This window comes from Zophobas morio, unplaced genomic scaffold (genome assembly GCF_036711695.1).
Source record: "Zophobas morio isolate AGI-343-1 ecotype UQ-CSIRO unplaced genomic scaffold, CSIRO_AGI_Zmor_V1 ptg000087l, whole genome shotgun sequence".
Lineage (NCBI taxonomy): Eukaryota > Metazoa > Arthropoda > Insecta > Coleoptera > Tenebrionidae > Zophobas > Zophobas morio.
The window spans coordinates 189,117-212,701 of NW_026972192.1; the positions used below are offsets into that span (position 1 = coordinate 189,117).

Below are 23,585 nucleotides of genomic sequence, written 5' to 3' on the forward strand. Positions count from 1 at the left end.
TTGCAATCTACATAGGTATACCACTCTACCAAGTTTTTTTGCAATCTTAGCCCTGATCCATGATTTGTGGTTGAGATTCCTATAATCACGAATAATGACTGAGTCACCTATCTCAAAATTTCTAAATATTTTCTTACAGGAAGTCGTCTCTACTATTGCAGATCGTGTTTTTAGCAAATCTAAACGTAGTCGTAATTTTCTGCCAAACATTAATTGAGCTGGTATTTCACTTGAAGTACTATTAGGGATATTATTATGAATTAACAAAAATCTACATAATAACGTTTGAATATTAACACTACGATTATTAGAATCACTTAATGCTGATTTCAGTTTATTCTTGACTATCTTAACACTACATTCTGCTGGACCGTTGCTTTGCGGGTTGTAAGGTGGTGTTTTAACATGTTTAATACCATTATTATGAAAAAAATGTTCAATTTCGTCGGATACTAACGACGTGCCATTATCAGATACGATTGTAACAGGTAAACCGAATCGCGCGAAACATTCTCTTAATTTCTCTATCGTTGTCTCCGATGACAAATTTTTATCACGCTTTTATTAGCTTGGGTTGTATGTATCTATGTATGTATGTATGTAACGGAATCTTTGAGCTTAATTTTCATCGGTTTCTAAAAGTCTGATCATCTTGAAACTTTGCACACGTCTCAAGGATCGATGACAATGCAATAATTTGATAACAGTTTCCCATTATCCTTATTAGGACCGCCAGGATCCTCGATCCTACGGAGACCACTGAGTGGTTCTTTCTAGAAAAATCTAAATAAGTAATTAATTCCCCAATTTATGAATTTGTCGCAGACTAAAAAATGAAAAATAAATAATAGTTTAAAAAACTAAAAAAACACGCTTTTATTGCTAATCGAACTAAAAACTAGAAAATAATTTTTAATGACAGAGTTTAATATTACAGTAGTAGAAGATCAAACAATCAATCATAATAAATCACCTCAAATTAAAATTATAATAAAATTTAAGTTATTAACAGAATAATTCAATTCAGAGTAAAAAGCGTGGGGTGCATTTTACTGCGGTTCATAACTATCCTCTCATAGATAGTTGCCAATAGAATGATTGTAATATTTAAAATATCAAGCACCGCACGCTTTTTACTCTGAATTGAATTATTCTGTTAATAACTTAAATTTTATTATAATTTTAATTTGAGGTGATTTATTATGATTGATTGTTTGATCTTCTACTACTGTAATATTAAACTCTGTCATTAAAAATTATTTTCTAGTTTTTAGTTCGATTAGCAATAAAAGCGTGTTTTTTTAGTTTTTTTAACTATTATTTTTAACTAAATACGCGTCGATCCATTTAGAGTAATAGTCGATTATTACCAAGAAATTGTGATCCCGTAGGTTAAAGTGATCGATATGAATAGTGGTAAAAGGTTCCGAACATTTCGGCCATGGTGCCACTGATTTTGGCGGACTTGATCTAGTTATTAAACAGTGATTGCAAGATTTACACATGTTTTCTATTTCCTTATCGATTTTAGGAAACCAAAGATAAGAACGAGCTAACGCTTTTGTTCGTACTATGCCTTCATGTGAATTCTTTCAAGACTGTCTGTTGTAATAACGTTGGTATTACTACTCGATGACCATAATATACGCACTCATTAATTATGTCTAATTCCAATTTTCTACAGAAGTATGGTCTTAACTCCCCCTCTACTTTCTTTGGCCAATCGTTCAAAATAAATTATTTTACTTGAGATAAAAGTCTTATCCACTGGTGAGTCTAAACTAGCAAATAAAATATTCTCCATATCATTGTCCTCACTGGAATCTACTTTTAAATTTAAAGGCAATCTTGAGAGACAATCAAAAATTGGAAAAATAAAGCGCATATCTTTTGATCCTGTTTGCGTACATAGGATTAATGTCTGATTTCTTGCCAAATATACTAATTAGCGACCTTTGATCTGTTTTTAGAGTGAATTTCTTGCCGTATAAATATTGCTCAAATTTGTTAATACCAAAATAGCAAGCTAGCGCCTCTTTGTGTACCGTCGAATAGTGCCGTTCCGCATTGCTATAAGTTCTTGATACACACGCGACTGTACGTTCAACACCGTTAACATTGTGGGATAATATAGCTGCTATACCTGTTTCAGAGGCATCACAGGTTACTATTATTGGTAATTCGGGGTTGAAGTACATTAACACATTGTCTGATAAAATAACTTCTTTAATTTTTGAGAATGCATTCTCGCAAGCTTCTGACCATTGAAATCTGACGTTACTTTGAAGTAACTTGTACATTGGTGACAATATATCTGTGATATTAGGTACAAACTTAGAATAATATCCTACCATGCCTATGAATGATCTAAGTTGTGTGATATTTTTTGGTTGTGGTGAATTTGAAATAGCTTTAACTTTGTCTTTATTTTTAGTTAATCCTGCCGCTGTTAGATCAAAACCTAAATAAGAAATTCTATCTTGACTAAATTTACACTTATCAAGATTTACCGTTAAACCTGCATCAGATAGTATTTGAAAAACTTTCCGTAATATTAGCATGTGATTTTCATTTGCTCTATGACCTACCAATATATCATCTTGAAATACAAAAACATTATCTACACCTTGAAAAATTTGTTCTATATGTTTTTGACAATAACAACTAGCACATTTAATTCCAAATGGCATACGATTCATTTTGTATAATCCCTTATGTGTGGATATTGTGTCTAAATGCTTTGACTTCTCATCTAATTCAAATTGTCGATAAGCGTCCTTTCAATCGATTTTAGAAAATTTTACGTTATCGTGCAATGATGCAAAAATCTGTTCAATTTTTGGTAAAGGATAATACACATCCTCTAAACATTTATTTAGCCCAATATAACTACCGCAAATTCTGACATTACCATTTTGCTTTACAACGGGTACAATATAGGAAGACCACTCACTCGTAACAATAGGTGAGATGATATCCTTTTGTTCCAATCTCTATAATTCAGCTTCGATTTTATCTTTTAAAGCGAGAGGTATCGACTTTGGTCGTTGATGAACCGGAATAACATGTGTTTTTAATTGCAGAGACACCGTAGCATACCTGAATTTTCCAATTTCATCCGTATACACTTCAGGAAATTCCTGTCTTAGTACCTCAGCGACATCTGCCTCTCCTAACTTGTTCACTCCTACAAAATTTTCTATTAGATTAAATTTGTCTATAAAATCCCTGCCTAATATGTTCACAGTACCATTACTAATTACATAAAAATTTAAATAATGCGACATTTTGTTATAGTTTACTTTTACATTTACTATTCCTATTGTAGTTATTAATTCGCCTGTATAACCTCTAAAATTTGTACTACAGCTTTTCATGGTAACATTAGACAAATATTGATCATAGAAAACTCTGTTAATAGCTGACACTGGCGATCCACTATCTAATTCCATTGTGACTAACTGATCATTGACTTTAACAACTATTTTTATCGGCTTTATACCTACACTATTAATACAATCTATCGTGTTGATCGCATCACCCCCCTGATACTGATTACTGACCTGTTCGTTTTCTTCACACAAGTCCATGTAATTTACCGCTTTGCCTCTTGTTCTACATATGAATTTTAAATGTCCTATCTTGCCACAATTGTTGCACCTGTATTTCATGTACTTGCATAATCCTCCATGGTTTTTTCCACATCTTCCGCATTGTCGCTCTTGGGTCTTCATGCTTGTTTTGTTTTGTCTGTGGTTTTTGTTGACTGTCCAAGCCCTGGATGGTCCCTGTTTCTCTGGTTGGCTTTCACTGCTCTGTCCTCTCTGTTGTTCTTTTATGACGTGAATATTTCCTCCATTCTCATTTCCTTTATATGAATTTGCCATCGCCGTCTCCTTTGTAATCGCGATTTTCACAAGGTCTTCAATCTTCTTGGTCGCGTCTTCTTCAACTAGACGATCTAACACCGCTCCTTGTCTCATACCCGATATAAATCTGTCCACTAATACTTCCTGCAGTGACTTGAAAGCGCAATTTATTGATAATCTTTTTAACCTCGTGTGCCAATCTAAACATGTTTCATCGGTGTTTTGCGTTGCCTTGTAGAATGTTATCCTTTCCCTGAACACATTTATCGGGATACTATACTGTTCCTTGAGCAACTGTACCAAATCCTCGTAGCTTTTGTCTTTTGGCATGTCCGGAAAGCACCTGTCCCGTATCGTTTTGTACGTTTCCATTGAGAGATAACTAATCAGCACTGCAACTTTTTTTGTTGGTTCGATAGCGTTTGCATCACAATATTGCTCGAAGAGTTCATTATAAATAGTAAAATCCATAGATGCGTCGTACCTTTCCATTGACCCAATATGCTTCGTCTCTCCCATCATGGCTTTTATTGGTTAACCACGTGTTTCTGTGGAGATAGTACTTACGACTTTTTTTCTTCACTTCTACACGACTTTTTTCTTCACTTCTACTTTGACCTTATCTTCAGTTTATCCTCGTCGCCATGGTATGTTTGGTAATAATACGCACATTGGTTATTATTCTATATTAAGGTTGAAATGACTTGTGTTAACAGCTCGATGGTTGGAGGATGAGAGAGCGTTGAGAAGCCGAACATTACAATTCAAGCCTAACGCATGCGCAGTACCCTTAGTGTAATACTTGCGTACATACCAAAACCAAAGGTGTTAAAAAGCAACGAATGCAATCTTTTACAATAAACGCTGGAACATGGTCGGGACCGGATACATTATTAGCCTTAATCTTTTTCACAACCTTAAGAATATCCCAATTTTCGATATTAAATAAGTGTAAAATAGGTACTAAGTTATCACAGCCGTAATGGGATGCAGAGATGCACATCACTTTTTATCACAGAAGCTGCAAATACTATCACTAATATCACAATACTCATCACAGACATTCTTTTTCTTTACTAAACACACTGGCAGATAAACTTCCAAAGGCGTTTACGATATCTTCAGGAGATGTTAATATGCTATCGTCTGAGGTCATAGTTACAGGAATCCTGCTTTCCTTCTTCTTTGCATTAACAAAGGACCAAACATTTTTGGAATTCTGTTTCGCACTGGCAAAAAAAACAGGAATATTCTTTGCGTGTTTCAGTCTTTACCAAGCGTCTTACTTCCTTGTATTTGTCTAAATGATGTGTTAAGCGTACATTTTTATATTTATTCCAATGACGTCTTTTTTGCTTGACCATATCAATTTTTGGGGCTAGATGCTCCAAAAATGTGACTTTGCATACAACAAAAGGGGTACAGTTTTTTAAATGTCTTTCTACAACATTGCTTAAATTCCACAGTTAACTCAGTAAGGGCATTTGCATATGGTGAACTGTTAGAATGTAATACTATATTTTTCCAAATATCCTCCAAGTTAGTCCTGAAACAAAAGAAAAAACAAGCAAAAATTAAAGAAAACAATAAAATTGTCATTAACACATTTATTAACGATTGCCAAGGCTTGTAATGTGCCATTTGAGAGCTTCTTCAACCTGATAGTTGAAACCATCACAACATGATTTGTTGCTCTTGTTTGCCTAAGATGCATGGTGGTTTCTGAAAGTTCAGCAGGTAAATAAACATAAAATGTCATTTTGTTATCCTGATACTAAACAAATGCTAAACAGTAAGTACGAAAGTGAAGAGTTTCAATTATAATTTGTTACCTTCTGTTAATAACTGCAAACAAATTTTAGTGGACGCTTTTTCGATGGATTCTAAACTCTTCACATGACGATATCCCCTAATTTGAAAAACTTCCAATGTAGGTCTTTGTATTTTTGGCTTGCCTCAAACTTGCTCAGACATCAGTGAAATTTAATTCTCAGACATCATTAGCTCTATTGAAGTATTGGCACAGATACGTAAATGGGAAACCTATTTACAATACGATAGGAAATATTCTCTCAAATGGATAAACCTTTCAAAGGAACTATCGCGATTTCTCGCGAAAGCAACTCTTCAGTGGACGCGTATCTTAATGAAAGGTAATAAACTCAAAGTAAAATTATTTGCTATAAAGGGATCAGATTAAAGTGGTTGCGGTTCGGAAACGTCCCAAAAACTCACCTAAAACATCTGTATCGCGAACTCTAAGAAGCGAATCCCGAAACCGAGGAAACGTTGGATTAATTTTCATAAAAGCGGTGGGTAAATTATCGGAAGACCTCCCCGGCGACCTAAAGTTGACACAAGGCCAGGTGCTATAGTAGTAATAGTATATTCCATCACATTAAACAGCATATTACGCACGAGTTCAAAAATTGCGAATAGGCGTTTGCATTCGAGTTATGTACTATACTTTTTCTACGACCACCAGAAAAAGCACATTTTAACAAAAACCATTATTAAGTTTTATTATAATAATTAACATACTACGTAACATTGAATACATAGCCCATAAGGACAATGCTTTGAACAACGTTCTCAGAAAACGATTTCGCTCTCTTGTTTAATCTCCAGTCCATAAATTTGGTATAGATTATTTCATATCGCTTTTTAGATTTTGCTGGCACAAGGTGATCTGTCGCCACATTAGCTTTGTCGACAATATTTGGTAGCGTTCAAACAATACCGGAATCAGATTCACAATCCACAAAATACCTTCTTTAGACTTTTCTCTGGCATAACCTTCCTATTTTGTCAACAAAAGTCAAATGCGCTGGTCTGCTACTGCGCATATACTAAAGAAGAAAGTTCATATCTGCAGATAAAAAAAAGGATTCATTTAATGCAAAAAAAAAGAATAATATATGTAGAATATATCTCTTAACTAGATTTATCTTGAAAATAAAAAAACATTGTTCATATTATTCCAATTCACTATAAATGATATAAGGAGGTGAGATGTACTGCCAACATATTTTTAGTAAAACAAGTAATTCCCTATTCCTTACACACGGCCATTACACACAACTGTGCGTAAGGAATCATTTACACAGTGAGCATATTGTACAAAATTAGTTATTTACAAGTGGGAGTAGAAAAAAATATTTGTTTGTTAGTAGTATTATAAATAAAGTAGTAATAATTGTAGTAATAAATGAATATGAATAAATGTATATGTGTAAGTGCACTTTTAAGGACATCTTACACTTTAATTTTTCATATGATGAAAACATGTTTTCTACGTTTGTAGCCACCATTTTAAAGCAGTTCCATGCCTTCTTTTCTAATCTAGTTAACACATCATCAAACTGAGAATCGTTGAATAACTTATCTGAGGTCCAACAAAGACACCCTCCCTTATTTTTGCATCACCGAATTTGGGAAATTTTGACTTAAGATAAAGAAATGCATCGCCGTCTCTATTCATGGGCTTTACAAAATTTTTCATTAATCCCAGTTTAGTATGTAAAGGGGGTATGATGACTTTCTCAGGATCAATCAAAGGTGTGTATTTAACATGTTTGCCTACTTCAAAGGATTCGAGTTTAGGCCAATCTTTGTTTATGTAATGTAGAGTTCTGTTTCTGCTGTCCCTTTTACAAAAAAAGCAACAGTATTTCGTATAACCTGGCTGAAGACTTAATAATAAAGAGTAAAATATACATACAAACCTAACAAAATTGCAAAACTTTTCCAAATGATTCTGACTTAGATTTCTACAAAGTATATATTGTAGAAGAGGCTCTTTTGGCAAAACCATTTCTTCTGGCATAGACACTGTAGCAATCCAGAATAAATCCCATCAGAAAATCGCAAACCTTTAAAATAATCAATTGCACATTTCAAGGGACTTCTAATAAATTCTTTATTATATTTTTTTATGGGCATTTTTGTTCCATTGCCCCAAATATTAATACGGATTAAAATATCAAATGTTTGGTCCACAATCTTTATAAATTTAATTGTAGGTCCAACGTTTTGAAATCCAACATCCTTAACGATGTCTCTCAAAAAAACTTATGCATTTGCAACAGAATTGCTAAAGGTTTGCGCTGCCAAAGAAACTCTCATATTTTGATTTTCAAAATGAATATGTTTATCCCGCAATCTGTTTTCACAATGAATACTCTTATGCTTTTTGAGATTGTTCAATAAGACAAAATATGTCCATTGGATTACTCCACCTTTATTATCTTTGAACGTTCCAGTTTGATCCAATAAATTTCTAAGTAATATGTAAAACTACATACAGGACCAGTGCTGTTAGAATAACGTCAGTTTCCTGCAATTTCTTTATGTATTCCATCACAATAAGTGTTTTTGTTTCTGCAGTAAAGCCATCATTTAAGCAGTAACCCACTGGAAACTTCCATGAAGCATTCATTGCTTTGCAGTAAAACACCAAAGCTTCCTTTGCTAGACGATTGCCTTCTAGTGTGTCAACTTCTTCACCAAAATCGCAATAGCCAAAGACTGGGGACAAACAAAAATATAATAAATTATAAGTACAAGAGTTAATTTAAAACAGTTATTTACCTTCTTTTTTATTGTAATCAAGTTGTTTCTTAATTGCCATTTCATTAAACATAAGTGTAGCATATGTTTTGTAATGTGAATTTGTCACTTCTTCTTTTATTTGCAAAAGAGTTTCATTTGTAAACCCTGCTTTTGCATTAATGGTAGAGGCCCACTGACGAACGGACCTTGCATTTGGCAACCGAAAAAAATTTCGTAGAAAATTGTATCCATGTGATGAATAAAAATTCATTGAAACTGGAAATTGTTTGACTAAAGGGGGACGCTGCTTAACCTTGTTCACTTTGTTTAGCGAAATAATTTGCTGGACAGTTTCACTTAACTTTTCTTGAACAACCTTACAATGGCAGCTTTTCATTTCCTGTTTTAATTGTTTGTGTTTTTCTTGTTTGTATCTTTGGTGTTTTAATCGATGCACATCTTGTACAAGCAATTTTGTTTTCTTGCACTCACTCTCTAGTAATTTCACCAGATGAGTAATTTTTCCCGTTGCAATTTTTGGGGAATTGCATGCATAAGAATGTTCAGCTCTAACAGCCTTTAACGAATCATTTGTGGTTTCATTTGTGCCTTTATTTCCAGAATCAGCAGAAATTGGTTCAATTTCATTGGCAAACGGTACTTTGCGTTTCTTTAAACTATTATTCATGACTCTTCGACAATCCACCACACATGTTTTTTTTCCTCCAAATCCAAATTCAACTTGAACCAGTTTTTGTTTTGTGGTGGTTTCTGAAATTACATAAAATGTAGAATAATACATTTTGCCTCTTTACTGCACTATAGTACGTATGGATGAGCGCTGCGCTCTCACCGCCCTCTATCTCAAAAACGATTGACCGCATCAAAAAATGTTTCAAATTTGGGACAAATTTTGTGCTCTACAATTATGATAAATGTTAACTTCATTGGAGCAGTAGAAACCGAGATAATCGCGAAAAACAGTTTTTTTTTTGACATTTGACCTGGAGTAACTCACGACGCAGACACGAGATTTTATAAGTCTTTTGACACAACTTTTAGAACTCCAAAATGAAGGTATATACCAAAATTCAGCTTATTATCTCTCATTCCGAAGTTGATCTCTAATTTGACTGGACTAATGCTGTTCTATCCTCTCTAGTTATAACAGTAAGACCCATAGTTCATTAAAATCTTTTGCAATTTTCCTCCATTCCACTTCGTGGTCTGGAGTCTAAAAACAACGCAATTAAAATGATGTAAACCACAAAGACTTTAAAATTTTTAGTTCTTTAACTAATAAGATTATTCACAAAAAAGTAGGAAGTTATTTTAAATATATTTTTTTAATGGAAGCAGAAATTGTTATTCAGCACGTAATACCCATCTTTAAAACTGCAACCCACATTAGGATAACCTGCCACCTTAGTTTAAACATCTAAAATATTACAAAAATGGTGAACCTATCTCAATATACCTACTTAATCATTAAAAAGCCTTTGATAAATAGATTTACATACTAGTGGTGCGACGAAATTCCGGAGGGGACGGGACGGTGACGGTCCGGAATCTCGCCGATAACGTGTGGTGGCGGCGTACTTGGGTGCCAAGCTTTGGGTCGACTAGTATCGCTGATATCAGAAACACGTCTGGCCGACCAAGCTTATGCGGCGACCTTCACGCCGCCGGGGGTAGCGCCTTCGGTCAGGAGCGGCGGTCGCTCGGGCGCCAGCTCCCTCTCCGGGAAAGGGAGCGGCGGGGTGCTCTAAAGCCGGAGACACGGAATTCAGGTGGTGAGCCTCGGCGAAAACATGAGAATAAAAATAAAATAAAACGGCAAGGATATTTTATAACAATAAATAGGGTTTATTTCCTGCCACCTGCTACACGATCTAAACTAATAAATCTTACGACTGAACAGCTTAAATAACTACAAATCGGTTTTACAAACACAAATAAACGAAACGAATTAAATGTCCGGCACGGTCGTTCCTCCTGGCTCTGGAGGCGGCGACCTTGAGACCTGGAAATCGCGCGAAGACGGCACGGCGACCCGCTAGGGGAGCGCGGTGACGATAACGACGCGTGCACGACGGTTTCGACTTCTGACGGTGACAAAAAAAAACCGGTGACGGTGATACGGTTTCTTGCTCGGGGGCGGCGATTCGAAAACTGGTACAAAACAGGCAGGCGACCCAAAAAGGTACTTACGGTGGTCTGAGGGTCGAAACTGCTTACTTCTCTACAATACTCAAAAACTTTTTCGAAAAGAAACGCCATTGCACTTCCGCACTACCGAAGACTTCAGACCAGATTCCTCTTCCTTTTGCCGCGGCGGCGCGGCGATCGCGAATTTACCCCCGGCTCTCGCGGTACGCGTCACGGTTTCCGGCCCGCGAAAATTCGCTTCGTTACACGCCCCCCTTTCGTTGGTAAAAAAAGGAGTGTAACTACTTTGGTGGTTGGTTTTGGTTTGGGATTTCCATGCCTAAAATTTAAATTGGACTCACCGGGTTTTTTACATGGTCGTTTCGACGTCGAAGGCTGGGAGCTGGAGCTCTTGGTTCGCTGTGAACGGCGCGGGTTGGAAGACATTCTTCCTGGTCGATGCATAGATCGAGAATGATCTTCATCATAGCTACTTCGAGGCGGATTTTTTAAATACGCGTTTTACGTGATTTTTCAATTGAATTGCATTGGGTATTATCTGTTTGTTTCTCAAAGCAGAAAAAAGATTTTCCAAATAATCTTGGGAAAATCTAATTGTCAAAACGAATTCATACTTTTTATTTTCCAGCAATTTCACGTATAATTGTAGCACTGACTGACTTGATATTAATACTGCTGTTTGAGACGGCTTCCATACTTTTGTAGAATGGACCTTCATTGTTCCAAATAAAGCCATAGTCTTTTAAAAACTGAATGGCTTCATTTATATGCTGTCAAATCTATGTTGCTGAGTGCACATGACGGATGTCGTGATGTCATAAAACTACTGTTCAGCTTGATCTATTAATCAAGCAGTGGTCAGATAAGCAGGTTGTTTTAACCAATCTGATAACAACTTGAGAGCACTACTTACACTGTGACTGACATTTGTTGATGTCATAGCTTTCATTTGTTTAAAGTGGTTGTGTATTAAATCTTCTTCAGTTAGTTTTGGCGCTAACTTAAATTTAAGGTCTTGTTGGTGGGTGACAACTTCATTAATGTGTGTTGATACAACTTGTCCACTTTTCAGATGAAATTTTTTTTGGATGTCTTCAGGAATTGTAATAATTTTATTAGAAATTAGCATTGCTTTAATATTTTCAAAAAGATGTGGGACGTCCGCAAAAATATATACATCTTCACCTTACTTGGATATGAGTATATGACGTGGGATTGTATTATTACCTTATGGTGCCTTCCTACCATTACACCCCAAGTTCACCACATTGATTGGTGGAAGTTGTACCGAAAATATTTATATCCAAAAGAGCTGGCGTTTTTTTATTGTAAAGACAGATCCGTCCAGTGAATCATTTGTAAAATAGTGGGCAACTAATTATTCGCTTCCGACCTGTAGTTGTCGCAGCGAGTAAAAAAAACTAAAACATGACCAGGTAAGGTTATGTCCCAAAAATATTTGTTCAGTGATGCATTATACACCTTCGCTGGAGTTACAGCCATTTCATCTAAAAGTAGTACACAATCGTTTTTATTTGACTGAACAAGATTCAACTTTTAATTTCAAAAAATCAAATATTTCTTCAAGAATTCCACTCCCAAAACGAAGATTTTGTAATCTTCTCTGAAGTGTTCGTACAGATGGAAGTTTCAGTAGTTCCTCGTACCCGCCCCCACCACAACTAAATTTCAAGCTTAACGCTTTAGTGGTATTATTTGACCATTTCATAAATTTGCAAGAGTCTTTTAATCTTCTTTTATTCATTATTGAAATTTGGTCATGTGTAAAAACTTGCTCAACAATTGGTATGACTTTCTTTCCTTAAAAGCATTAGTTTTTACATTTTATTCTTATCCCCAATTTTCGGGAAAATGGAGTCAGCCATTCCCGGTTTCAGCAAGGTAGATGGACTCATTCATTAATTTTTATGAGTCACCCTGTATAAGAAATTTAAAAACTTTTAATGAAATGATAAACCACAAAATATTTTGCACATTTTGGATAGCATTTATTCGGCAAAATCTTGAGATGACGTCATCAATTTTTTGAGGGGGGATAAACAGATATATTTTGATTAAAGCATTCGGTTGTGCAGTTCCTGATTCTAGATCCTATTCAGTAAGATAAATCTACTCTTTCATTATTTTTTTGAGTAACCCTGTACAAATAATTCTAAAAACTATAAGTGCGTCGATGAACCACAAGTATGCAGTCATAATATTTTGCATATTTCAGAGAGGATTTATGCGGAAAAATTTTGAGATCACGTCATCAATTTTTTGGGAGGGGCTAAACGAATAAATTTAACTTAACGATTTACCATGAGTATGATAATCTTAACATATTTACAAGATTTGAGAGCATTCGGTTTTGCGTCTCAAAAAATGCACTTTCTGATAATTACCGACCTATTGCAAGTATCAAAAGAAGACCAACGTACTGATATGGCAGAAACACATGTACATACAAAATTATTAAAATTTTGTACTATTACAGGATTTTCCGCTTTCCATTTCACGTAGTATATTTAGTTGGACTACCTTTACTTCGTATGACTGCTAAACATCGCTTGCACATAGTGTTTATGAATTTGTTAATAACGCTGTGGAATTCTTTGCCGAACTTCTATAAAGTTATTTTTGAGTTTATTATTCTTCCCGAAATTTTGTACCCGTGTACTTCGTTCTACGTCCTCACAGAGCTACGTTGGATTTAAACCCAAGATCATTCAAAATACGACATTATTAACTCGAAACCACTATTTTGCCAAATCGGATGTGTGTTTAGGGTGATCATGTTAAAACTCTTTCAGTTTAATTTGTTATAGCTCTTCTATCTGGAAGCGGTAGTAATATTTTAGCTGCTGTGATGCTCAACAGATTAATCAAGCATAGATTCTTAGACTTCATGCAAAGTTATGGTCTGCAACATTTAGTAAATTTCCCAACTAGGAAAAACTCATGCCTGGACAATGTATTTACTAATATAGACACCTGTTGTTGTATTGTTGCGCCTATTGATACTTGTTTATCAGATCATTTAGGAGTTAGGCTTAACCTCCAGTTGCCATATGACAATAAACGTCAAGCCACTTCTTACAAAATAATAAGACCAATAACACCTACAGGGCAGTTTAATCTTTTTCAGTTGTTGTCAATGGTAGACTGGGGATTTATTACGTCCAATGTTTTGGATGCCAATACTAAATTTAATAGATTTGTAGATCTAATACAACAAAATGTAAATGCTGCTTTCCCTGTGAAAAGTGTACCTATATTTAATGTACGGAAAAAAGTAAACTGGTTTGACGAAGAGCTTTGTAGATTACGCTCTACACTACATCTGTTGCATGAGATTCATAATATATATGGTACTGAAGAAAGTAAACGTGCCAGAAATAAATTTAAGAAGTTTTATCAAAATACTATTAATGAAAAAAAAATAGCTTATAACAACAAGACCATAACCACAGCTGCTAATAAGAGCAAGGCAATGTGGCAAGTATTAAACCAATATAGAAATAAATATGAAACTGTAGATAAAGAAACGAACTGTGATGTATCATGTGATTCATTTAATAATTTTTTTGTAAATGCGGCAAATAAGATTCTTAATAATAGAAATAATGTCCCTCAATCACTTAACTTACTATCTAGCATCAACACTTACAGCCATAATTTCAGTAGTTTCAACTTCACTGAAGTGTCTCCTATCAACGTACGGGAGGCTATAGATAAATTAAAAAACAAAAGTTCAAACGATGTATACGGTATTAATGTAAAAATAATAAAAGGCATTAAGGACTTAATTATATCTCCCCTGACGAAACTTATCAATTTGTGTATTAAACACTCAGTCTTTCCAGACTGTTTAAAAATGGCTGTTGTAGTTCCTATCTACAAGAAAGGAGATACACAGGATCCCACCAATTATAGACCAATTGCGCTGCTTCCTATTTTTGCTAAGATATTTGAAAGGATTTTATTCGATCAATTAGAGAATTATTTAGAACTCAACAAATTGTTCTCAGATGACCAATTTGGCTTCAGAAAGCGACGTAATACAAGCGATGCTGTACGAGGATTGGTGGATTTTGTTGGCAGATGCTTTGAACGGGGTAGGATTGGAGTTGCTTCGTTTTTGGACCTCTCCAAGGCCTTCGACTGTGTTAGCCATCCAATTCTTTTAGACAAGTTAAACATGTATAACTTAGATTCCTCAAGTGTCAAACTTCTAAAATCATACTTAGAAAACAGGTGCCAGGTTGTTAAAGTAAAAGGAAAACTGTCACAGTGTTTGACAATTAGTCGTGGCGTTCCACAAGGATCTATTCTGGGTCCTTTGCTGTTCCTAATTTTTATCAATGACTTGCCTTTCTGCTTAACTAGTAAAACCACACTTTTTGCTGATGATACAACCCTGGCTAGTGAGGTGTCGGAGATTGAATCTGTTTGTCGGGCTGGAGCTTTGGCCCGGTCGGAGGCCTTGGAGTGGTTCAATAATAATGATCTATGCCTAAACATGGAAAAATCGGTAAATGTTATCTTTACTTTAAAGAGAATTGAAGTCCCACCAAATTTCAATGATTCAGTTAGATTTTTGGGAATATATCTCGATTCCAAACTTACATGGGCGGTACATGGTAACTTTTTAGCAAATAAAATCTCGAAATCTATTTTTCTTCTAAATAATCTTAAAGAACAAGTTAGCCATGACACTCTCCGGGCGGCTTACTACGCGCTTTTGGAAGCACATCTATCATACGGTATAATTATATGGGGTCACTCTGCCATTCGTCATAGGTTATTTCGTTTACAGAGAAAGGCAATTCGTATCTTGGCAAAACTAGGTTTCAGAGAGGATTGCAGAAATAAATTTGTTGATATGAAAATACTCACACTGCCTAGCCTGTATATTTTTCATTGCCTCACTTACATTAAATGTAATTTGGATAATTATAATCGCCATAATGATGTACATAGTTATAACACTAGACATAATGATAAACTTTGTCCTAGGAGATGTAGAATAACCAAGACACAAAATGGAGTTGAATTCTATGCCATAAAATTTTACAACAAGCTGCCAGCTCAAATAAAAGAGCTAAAAATAGGTATTTTTAAGAAAACTATTAAAAAAGTGCTCTTAAGTAAGGCGTATTATGAGATAGACGATTTTCTAAAAGATAGTCCGTGGATCTATGAAATTATGTGATATTGTTGTCATATCTTAATGTATGTTTACAAATTTGACGTGTACAAAACCAATGTAGTGTTAAAGTACAAATAAAAATTATTTATTTATTTATTTATTTATTTAATCTTTCGCAAGTTTACCCCAAAAAGTTTTTATCATCTCCATCCATGTGTTTCTGCTTTGAAACCATTAAAAAAATCTCTTCATCGTAGTGGTATTTCAATGTACAGTCCTGATAAGTTTATAATTGTAGTATAACTTTGGAGATCCGACTTACAAAGTTTCATCATAATTTTGTAGGACGGCATTTTTATGTGAAAAAGTGACTGTCCACTAGTGCGGTTGGTAAAAGGATACAATTTCTTGCCGACAGCGGTGCGAATTTATTTGTATTACGGAAGTGTTTGATCAAATTCAACCGGTACTAATTTTACCAAATTAAAAAAAAATATACCAAACTTAAGTGTTGGCTTATGTGATGGACCAAACAAAACAAAATAACTTTAACAAACAAATAAAAAAATATAATAATAATCAAAAAATATATTTAGTCTGACCTCGACGGATTACATCCCTTACAGTTTTCCTGCTCGAAACTCGTTGGTCTCCAGGGTGATCAAACAAGCTCGGGATTAGGGAAAGGAGAAGATAGAATTAGTCGGTCCTCCAAGGAAGGCAAAAGCACAAGCAAAGAACGAAAATAAAGAGCATTTCTGGCAAACGTATATTGTATCCGTGCGGTCACTCGTTTTGTAATGCATCTTGCAAACTTTTCCCTTTATTTTTCCAGACGAGGTTTTCTCCTCACGTTTGACCAAATAATGTGCATCAAATTTTGGCTTATTCTCCAGAACCAGAGTTGGTATTGGTAACATTTTGATTATTACCGCAATTCTGAAATCACACAAGTTCATCTTTTTATCGAAAGATTTATTGCAGAGACGATGAGCATTGATTACCCATCATTTGAAAGTGATGAATGAAAACTTTTCTCGGTCACCTTCTAGTTTTTGTTCACGTGGATAATATGATAGTAGTTGATCCAGCGTATCTACTCCTGCCATGGATGTATTATATCGGATTATAGGCAAAGGTTTTTTTCTAATAACTCTTCTTTTGCTTGCAACATTTAACATGGTATCATCATACTCGCTAGAAATGTAACACACATCTTTCTTATCCTTCCATTTGCCACTAATACCCCGTCTGAACATCTTCAATCTCTTTTCTTTGTCTTAAGCTGGACAGTCTTTTCGGTCTATGGAGAGTGTGCCTGTCCAATGAGTGTTTTGTTTCAGCAACGTTTTGGCAAGAGCCGGACTATTGTCAAAATTGCCCATGTATAAAGAATGTCCAACATTTAATATGCCATCTAAAAGATAGATAACGACTTTTTCAGGTGACCTCTTCCCGTGTACACCATGAATTTGCATTGAAAATGATGGACCTTTTTAAAGAAATTGTTTGAATTAACCCAATAAACACAAAACACGAATCTATTCATAACGCTTAAGTTATCTGTGTTTTCTTTTGTTGCTTATTAGACAGTTGCCATTTATTTACCTTAAAAATAAAAAAAATAATTTATTTAGTTCTGAAAAGAACTGTTTTTTAATTGCAAACAATAACACAGGGAAACATAAACTTAAGTGAACTTAACAACACGCTAGCACGAATGTGAATGAATCTATTAGGCACTAACCTAAACAGGTAAGGGTACGCAATTATAAATTTCATGTTATAACATAAATGTAAATGAAATTCAAGATATATTCGTACAAAATAATAATTTCCAATAGCTTGCGTACTAAAGTGTATCCAAGAGGTCTCTTAAGTGCAGGGAATATTGTTAGATATTCAAATATTGTAGGCTGATTCTCGTTGTACTTTTTTAGCCTAGTCTTCGATGTTTCCTTCCAATGTTCAATCACTTGTGGCCACAATTCGTAGTTATTTCTAACCATTGTACGATATTCTCATAGTTATCGTCTTCTGCATTCGATTCCTCTTCCGAGGTTTCTATAAATACAGTTGGTACATTATAAAATTTCTATTGTTTAAAAAAGAAAACGTACTGCTGCTGTCGCCTTTATTCTCTAAAATACCAGACTGCCTTAATGTTTTTCTACTATTGTGGTATTTATACATTTTTTTTCCAAGCTCACACTTTTTGTATTTTCTGTTCACGTTGATGTACATTGTATAATGTATCAATTAATCTTTCAATTGGAAATAACTGTTTAATATGGCGTGCGAGTTGAATAAACCGTCTTCAAGGAATTCTATAAAAAAGTTTTTATTTCTCCAAAGCTAATGGTTTTAAAAAATAATTTATTTCATCTTTTATCCAAATGGGTTCGCAATTCTTCTTCAACAATGATTGATAGTAGATTGTTCTGTAGGGTAGGGTTAATGACGTTTCAAAGGACTTTGTTTGCAACAACTGACGTTTTTAGCGAAACATAATAGCATAGTAAATGTTATTTGCCATAACAAAAAATACAGAACAGAACAATATAAGAATGTAAATCAACTTACAAAATTAAAAGTAGTTGGTTCATTCCTTGCTGTGGGATTACCAATGAAAGCATTTTCCCTTTTGTAGGGAACAGGTACAAAATCTAGTACTAATAAATAAATAACCGAATTTTTTCTAGATAAAGCACTCTACTTAGTGCTTTATCTAGAAAAAAATTCTGGTGTTCTTTGGATATAATTTAATTTAACGATGTAGATGACTGTGAAGGAGTCGAACAGAGATAGAAGTTAAACTATTATCAGATAATCTTAGATTTCATCGGCAGCCAAACTGTTTAATGATGTCGTTGAAGCAGGTGACAACGAATTTTCCAAATTATAGAAAGGTCGTAAAATGAAATTCAAATCAGATACGTTATGGTTCCTTTTGCTGGTGGATGAACTAAACTCTCCACAATACAGATGTCACACTCCAATTACATTTTTTAGAGGAATTTCATATATGTTAAGGCAGTTTTTAAATTCTGTATATAACTTCTGCGCTGTACAGTCTATAGCATTGACTTCAATTAATTCTAGCAGTCTCGTTTCTATTGCACCTAACAAGGATTAACATAACGGGCTAATAAGCACATATGTCTTTTATCACAAATATCTGCCGACTCATCAATGAGTATTGAAAATTCAGTCTTTCGTAAAGTTGAAACCAATTCATCTGTTTCATGTTTGGCAATAACATTTTTTTATAAAAATTTATTTGAGCTATTGACAATGAATTTGCCAATTTTCAATCCTCCTGCTCTTGGAACTCATGTAACTTTTGAATATATTTAAAAGAAATTTGGACTGCAGGAGAAGATATTGACATTTCTGTAAATGTATTTCGTAAAAGTTTTAAAATATGACACGGATACAAAATGCAATGTATATCTATATTATTGTTGTTTGGGTTAAAAATTTAGTAATCATCTTGTCGTCAGAAGACAAATCGCAACCCAAAAGTCTAATGGCCGTTTGCACCAGTTCTGGTTAAAATTTAACCGGCCGTTATTTTGTTAATTTCGTTGCACCGCGTACTAACCGTAAGTTAACTCGAACTAACGACGACCAAATTTAATCGGCAGATTGGGTGGTGGTTAAGCGGTGGTTAAGTTAACAGACACTATTTGTAAAGATGGCGGCGCGTGATCAGCTGTGCAGCTCTTATTAAATATATCTTACAAGTGTGGCAAGTGGCGTCTTTGGTGTGTGAGCCATATCGTTGTGTAGAAAAAAAGAAAAATGATGGAAATTGAAATAAGAATTAATGAGGATGAGGAGGATGTGGAGGATGTTGAAGTACTCGACTTCATCTTCAATGGTTTGCCTCGACAACTTTATACGCGTCATAACCACTTTGATACTCTGGACGATGCAGCTTTTCGTCGTCGATTTCGACTGTCCAGAGCGTGTGTTCTCGATCTATTAATATCGATTGAACGTGAATTGGAATTCCCATCTGATATGTAAGAATATTACCTATGTAAAAATATTTGTTACCAAAACAACAATCGAATTTGCTTTTAGGAATAATGCTGTTTCGCCCATGAATCAGATTTTGACGTGTTTGCGAGTGTTTTCGACAGGAGGACACCTTCAGAACATAGCTGATTTTATGGGGATGCATTTGTCGACAGTGTCACGAATTGTGAAAAGAGTTTCCGAAGCAATTGCAAGATTGTATCGACAACATATAAAATTTCCTAGTACAAATGACGAAATGAGTGAAAATCAACGGAACTTTTTTTCTATTAGCGGATTTCCAAAAGTTGTAGGGGCCATTGATTGTACCCACGTAAAAATTCAATCTCCCGGTAATGTTTTTCATATATTTTATTGAAATTTTCAGTTATTTGTAAATTTTAGGTGGAGTTGATGGAGAAATATATCGCAATAGAAAACAGTACTTTTCTATCAACACTCAAGTGATTTGTGATGCCAATTTGAAAATAATGAATGTTGTTGCTCGATGGCCAGGGTCTGCCCATGATTCTAATATTTTTAACCATAGCCGTATTAAAGATGATTTTGAGGACAATGTATATCCTAATTGTCTACTTCTTGGTAAAATATAAGACCTATTACTTTTTTACCTTCAAATTTATTTATAACATTTTTAGGTGACAGTGGCTATGCAAATGGGAAGTATTTAGTGACACCCCTATTAAATCCGAGAACACCTCCAGAGCAGTTATATAATGAAAGCCACATTAGGACTAGGAATGTTATCGAAAGATGTTTTGGCGTTTTAAAGAGAAGATTCCCTATACTAGCTTATGGGTGTAGGCTAAAAGTTGACACATGTTTAATTATCATTGTAGCTGCAAGTGTCTTACATAATTTGGCACTCCGCCACAATGATAATGTGCCTCCACCTCTTCCTGAATTGGTTAATGAAGAGCAGCTAGAAAGGCTAATCCAGGATGGGCAAATAGTTGCACCTGGGGATATTAGGAACCGAAGGCATGTGGATGGAACGAGGGATTTTCTGATTCAAAATTATTTTGGAAATTTATGAATTAATTTATAGTTAGCATTTTGTTAGCATTAATACTTATAAAATACAATATTAATAACACTAATAATGTTATTCATTTTCTATCCCTTTCCGTAGAGCTATTAATTGGGCCTTTTTTATTTCAATGTCCAACACTTCTTTTTGAATTTGTAGAGAACGAATCTTTTCGTCATGTTTTCTTCTCTCTTCTAAATCATGCTGATAGTTACGAGCCATTTCCTCCTGCTGCTCTTGAAATTTTCGAAAAATGGAAATTTGAATATCATATAATGTTTTTTTCTTTTCTGCCACTTCTTCATATTTTCTGGCCACATTTGTTGAAGAGTGCAAAGATGGTCTTCTCCTTGAGTGTGATGTATTTTCTTGCTGTAATGTGCATAATTGTTAAATTTTAATAAAAGAAAAACTACAACTTACTTTTTTATTAGTAAATGAAGTTGACGTTGACGGAGTTGCAGGGACTTCAATTTGTTTTTGTGTTTGCCTGTCAATGAGTGCCGCCAGTTTGGGATTCATTGGAGCCTGCAACTGGGCTGGGCATGAATTGCCCCAATCTGTCGAGTTTTCAACCTGAAAGTATAAAATGTAAACATTTACATTTTTGCAATATTTGCTTTATAACGTTACCTTTGAATTAATAGAGGGCCCCTGTAAAGTATCTTCGTATTCTTCGCAAGTACTTGCTGCGCCTTGGAATGTTTGTTCATCAACCTACAATATGTATATTTTTATATATTTATTGTACACCACCACATAAATAACTTTATTCTTACTTTTGAATTGCCAGGATCTAAATCGTCGCCATCTCCATCATAAAGGTTTTGTAATCCATAAATATTTTTTTTATTTAAAATTTCCATAGTGATCCCAAATGTGGGATCATCTACAATAGCAGTTGTGCTGCCTCCCCCGGTTCGCCTCAACTGCCTTTTTTCAACTGCAGCTTTTTTATTAGTACTTCTTTTTTGGTTTTCAAAGAAACCTTTAATATTTTCCACTGTGCGAGGTACACTACCATTTGAGTTTACCTCAGCAGTAATTTTAGTCCACGCTGCATTTTTTTCTTGCCACGTTAGAGCGTCGGTTTTTTTGTTCTCAACCACATCCTTATACTTTTCTATAACGTATAAAATTCGCAACTTTTCGTCAATGGAAAAGTTTGGTGCACGCATCCTTTTTTTTCCTCTGCCTTCCATAACTTAAAAAACTGACTGCAATTAAAGCAACAATACTTACATCACTAGTAACAAGGTAATAAGTAATCAAGAGTCGCTTTCGTTTGATGCGCTAAAATGTACTCACTGAACGAAGAGTAAACAGCAGATTCAGCTGTCTCTAACCTCTTTGGTACCAGCGACTTTAATTAAAGTCTCTGTTTGGTACACAAAACCATGTGCGCACACCAATGCTACCAACGGCTATCATCAAATACCCTCAAATTTGCGACGTTGCCAAACAACGCGTGTATTAACCTTTGGTTAGTTAACATTGGGTCTTGTAACGCGCGGTGCAAAGCAAGTCTTGTTTAGCCCTATGGTTAACTTTAACGGTGGTTAGCAAACGGCCACATTTAACCAGAACTGGTGCAAACGGGCATAAAAGTTGACATATTAGTTGGACAATCGTCACAAGTAATTGATCTAATCTTAATTCCAATTTTATCTAATTTTCAACTGCTAACAAAATAAATTGTTTATGCAGCTTTGCTGTTACTTTATTTACAAAAAAATAAGCAATTGGATTGGAATTTTATTGTATACGAGACTATTTGAAAGACCATTTTTTTCATCATATACATATATATTCAAGTGCTTTTCTTATGGCCATCGAATCAAAGATTAACGCAACGTCTTTTAAATACAAACAATCAGGTTTGAAATTTTCTTGTTTTAAAAATTCAAACACTTCAGTTAAAAAAACAACTTTACAATTAACTGATGACAACCACTTTCTAATTGTGCTGCTGTGAGGAAGGCAAAGTTTATTACGAACGAAATGGAGTGCCTAAGGGGAATAAAAATAAAGAGTAAGGGCAAATTTTTACATTGCTTTTCAATATCTTCTCTGACTCTTTGCACATTTAGAATTGACAGATTCATTTTTAGACAATTCTAGCGATAAACCTTGAAAATTATTTTTCAAAGTTTCTTCAAGGGATACAGATGATTTATTATTGTTTTTCAAACGTTTTATCAAGTCATTCATGTTTTTAATGTTTGTGTCCCTACGTTTTACTTTCTGTTTAAATTCTTTTAAATTACGTTTTATTTTTAAATATGCCTGAGATTTGGATATAAAATTTGGTTTTTGCGTACATATATCTGAAGCTTTTTTGGCCGAACTATTAACATCAACAACCTTATTAATTTCATTGCAAGAAGTGTCCATTGGTTCCTAGAAAACATGCATTATGTCCCAAATATTACCATAAACGGTTACAGAACCTTACTTCCGTGCGTCTGAAATAATTTTTCTCGACGAAATCTTCCTTTGCAGATGTTGTGGAAAATTAAAAATCGATGGGACAGCATCTTTTTTTAAAAGCTTTTTATTTCCAATTTAAACTATGAACTATAAAACTGGACAAAAACATCATGACGACAGTGGCGCCAGTATTTAACTGTTAAATTATAAACTTTGATTAGCTTGGTGTGAAGTCATAAGGATTCACAAGGACAACCTTGATTTAATGACGATTGTTCTTACTACGGGGGTGATGGTTCTGACTCATATTGACATCTCCAAAAATAATTAATTTATCGTC

At 34.6% G+C, this 23,585-nt stretch overlaps 2 protein-coding genes across 2 annotated transcripts; one reads left to right on the top strand and one right to left on the bottom strand.

The window, feature by feature from the left end:
- Nucleotides 1–19,288: 19,288 nt before the first annotated feature.
- Nucleotides 19,289–20,888, top strand: LOC135144231 (putative nuclease HARBI1). The gene is made up of 4 exons (XM_064076212.1): nt 19,289–19,769; nt 19,831–20,117; nt 20,170–20,367; nt 20,424–20,888. The coding sequence occupies exons 1-4, from the start codon at nt 19,546–19,548 to the stop codon at nt 20,819–20,821; spliced, it is 1,107 nt and encodes a 368-aa protein (XP_063932282.1). The 5' UTR covers nt 19,289–19,545; the 3' UTR covers nt 20,822–20,888.
- A 2-nt stretch (nt 20,889–20,890) lies between these two features.
- LOC135144232 (fibrinogen silencer-binding protein-like) lies at nt 20,891–22,302 on the bottom strand. The gene is made up of 4 exons (XM_064076213.1): nt 21,595–22,302; nt 21,449–21,532; nt 21,239–21,391; nt 20,891–21,187 (listed from the first exon to the last, which is right to left on the bottom strand). Exons 1-4 carry the CDS (start codon nt 22,015–22,017, stop codon nt 20,891–20,893), a joined length of 957 nt encoding a protein of 318 aa, XP_063932283.1. The 5' UTR covers nt 22,018–22,302.
- Between the last annotated feature and the right edge of the window lie 1,283 nt (nt 22,303–23,585).

What these genes read in the sequence shown, in the direction of transcription:
- LOC135144232 (XM_064076213.1), bottom strand. Translation starts at nt 22,017, where the DNA reads ATGGAAGGCAGAGGAAAAAAAAGGATGCGTGCACCAAACTTTTCCATT. An exon ending in TAGATCCTGGCAATTCAAAA is followed by an intron (nt 21,533 to 21,594) that starts GTAAGAATAAAG and finishes TACATATTGTAG; the next exon opens with GTTGATGAACAAACATTCCA. An exon ending in CTTCATTTACTAATAAAAAA is followed by an intron (nt 21,188 to 21,238) that starts GTAAGTTGTAGT and finishes TGCACATTACAG; the next exon opens with CAAGAAAATACATCACACTC.
- LOC135144231 (XM_064076212.1), top strand. Translation starts at nt 19,546, where the DNA reads ATGATGGAAATTGAAATAAGAATTAATGAGGATGAGGAGGATGTGGAG. An exon ending in TTGGAATTCCCATCTGATAT is followed by an intron (nt 19,770 to 19,830) that starts GTAAGAATATTA and finishes ATTTGCTTTTAG; the next exon opens with GAATAATGCTGTTTCGCCCA. An exon ending in CGTAAAAATTCAATCTCCCG is followed by an intron (nt 20,118 to 20,169) that starts GTAATGTTTTTC and finishes TGTAAATTTTAG; the next exon opens with GTGGAGTTGATGGAGAAATA.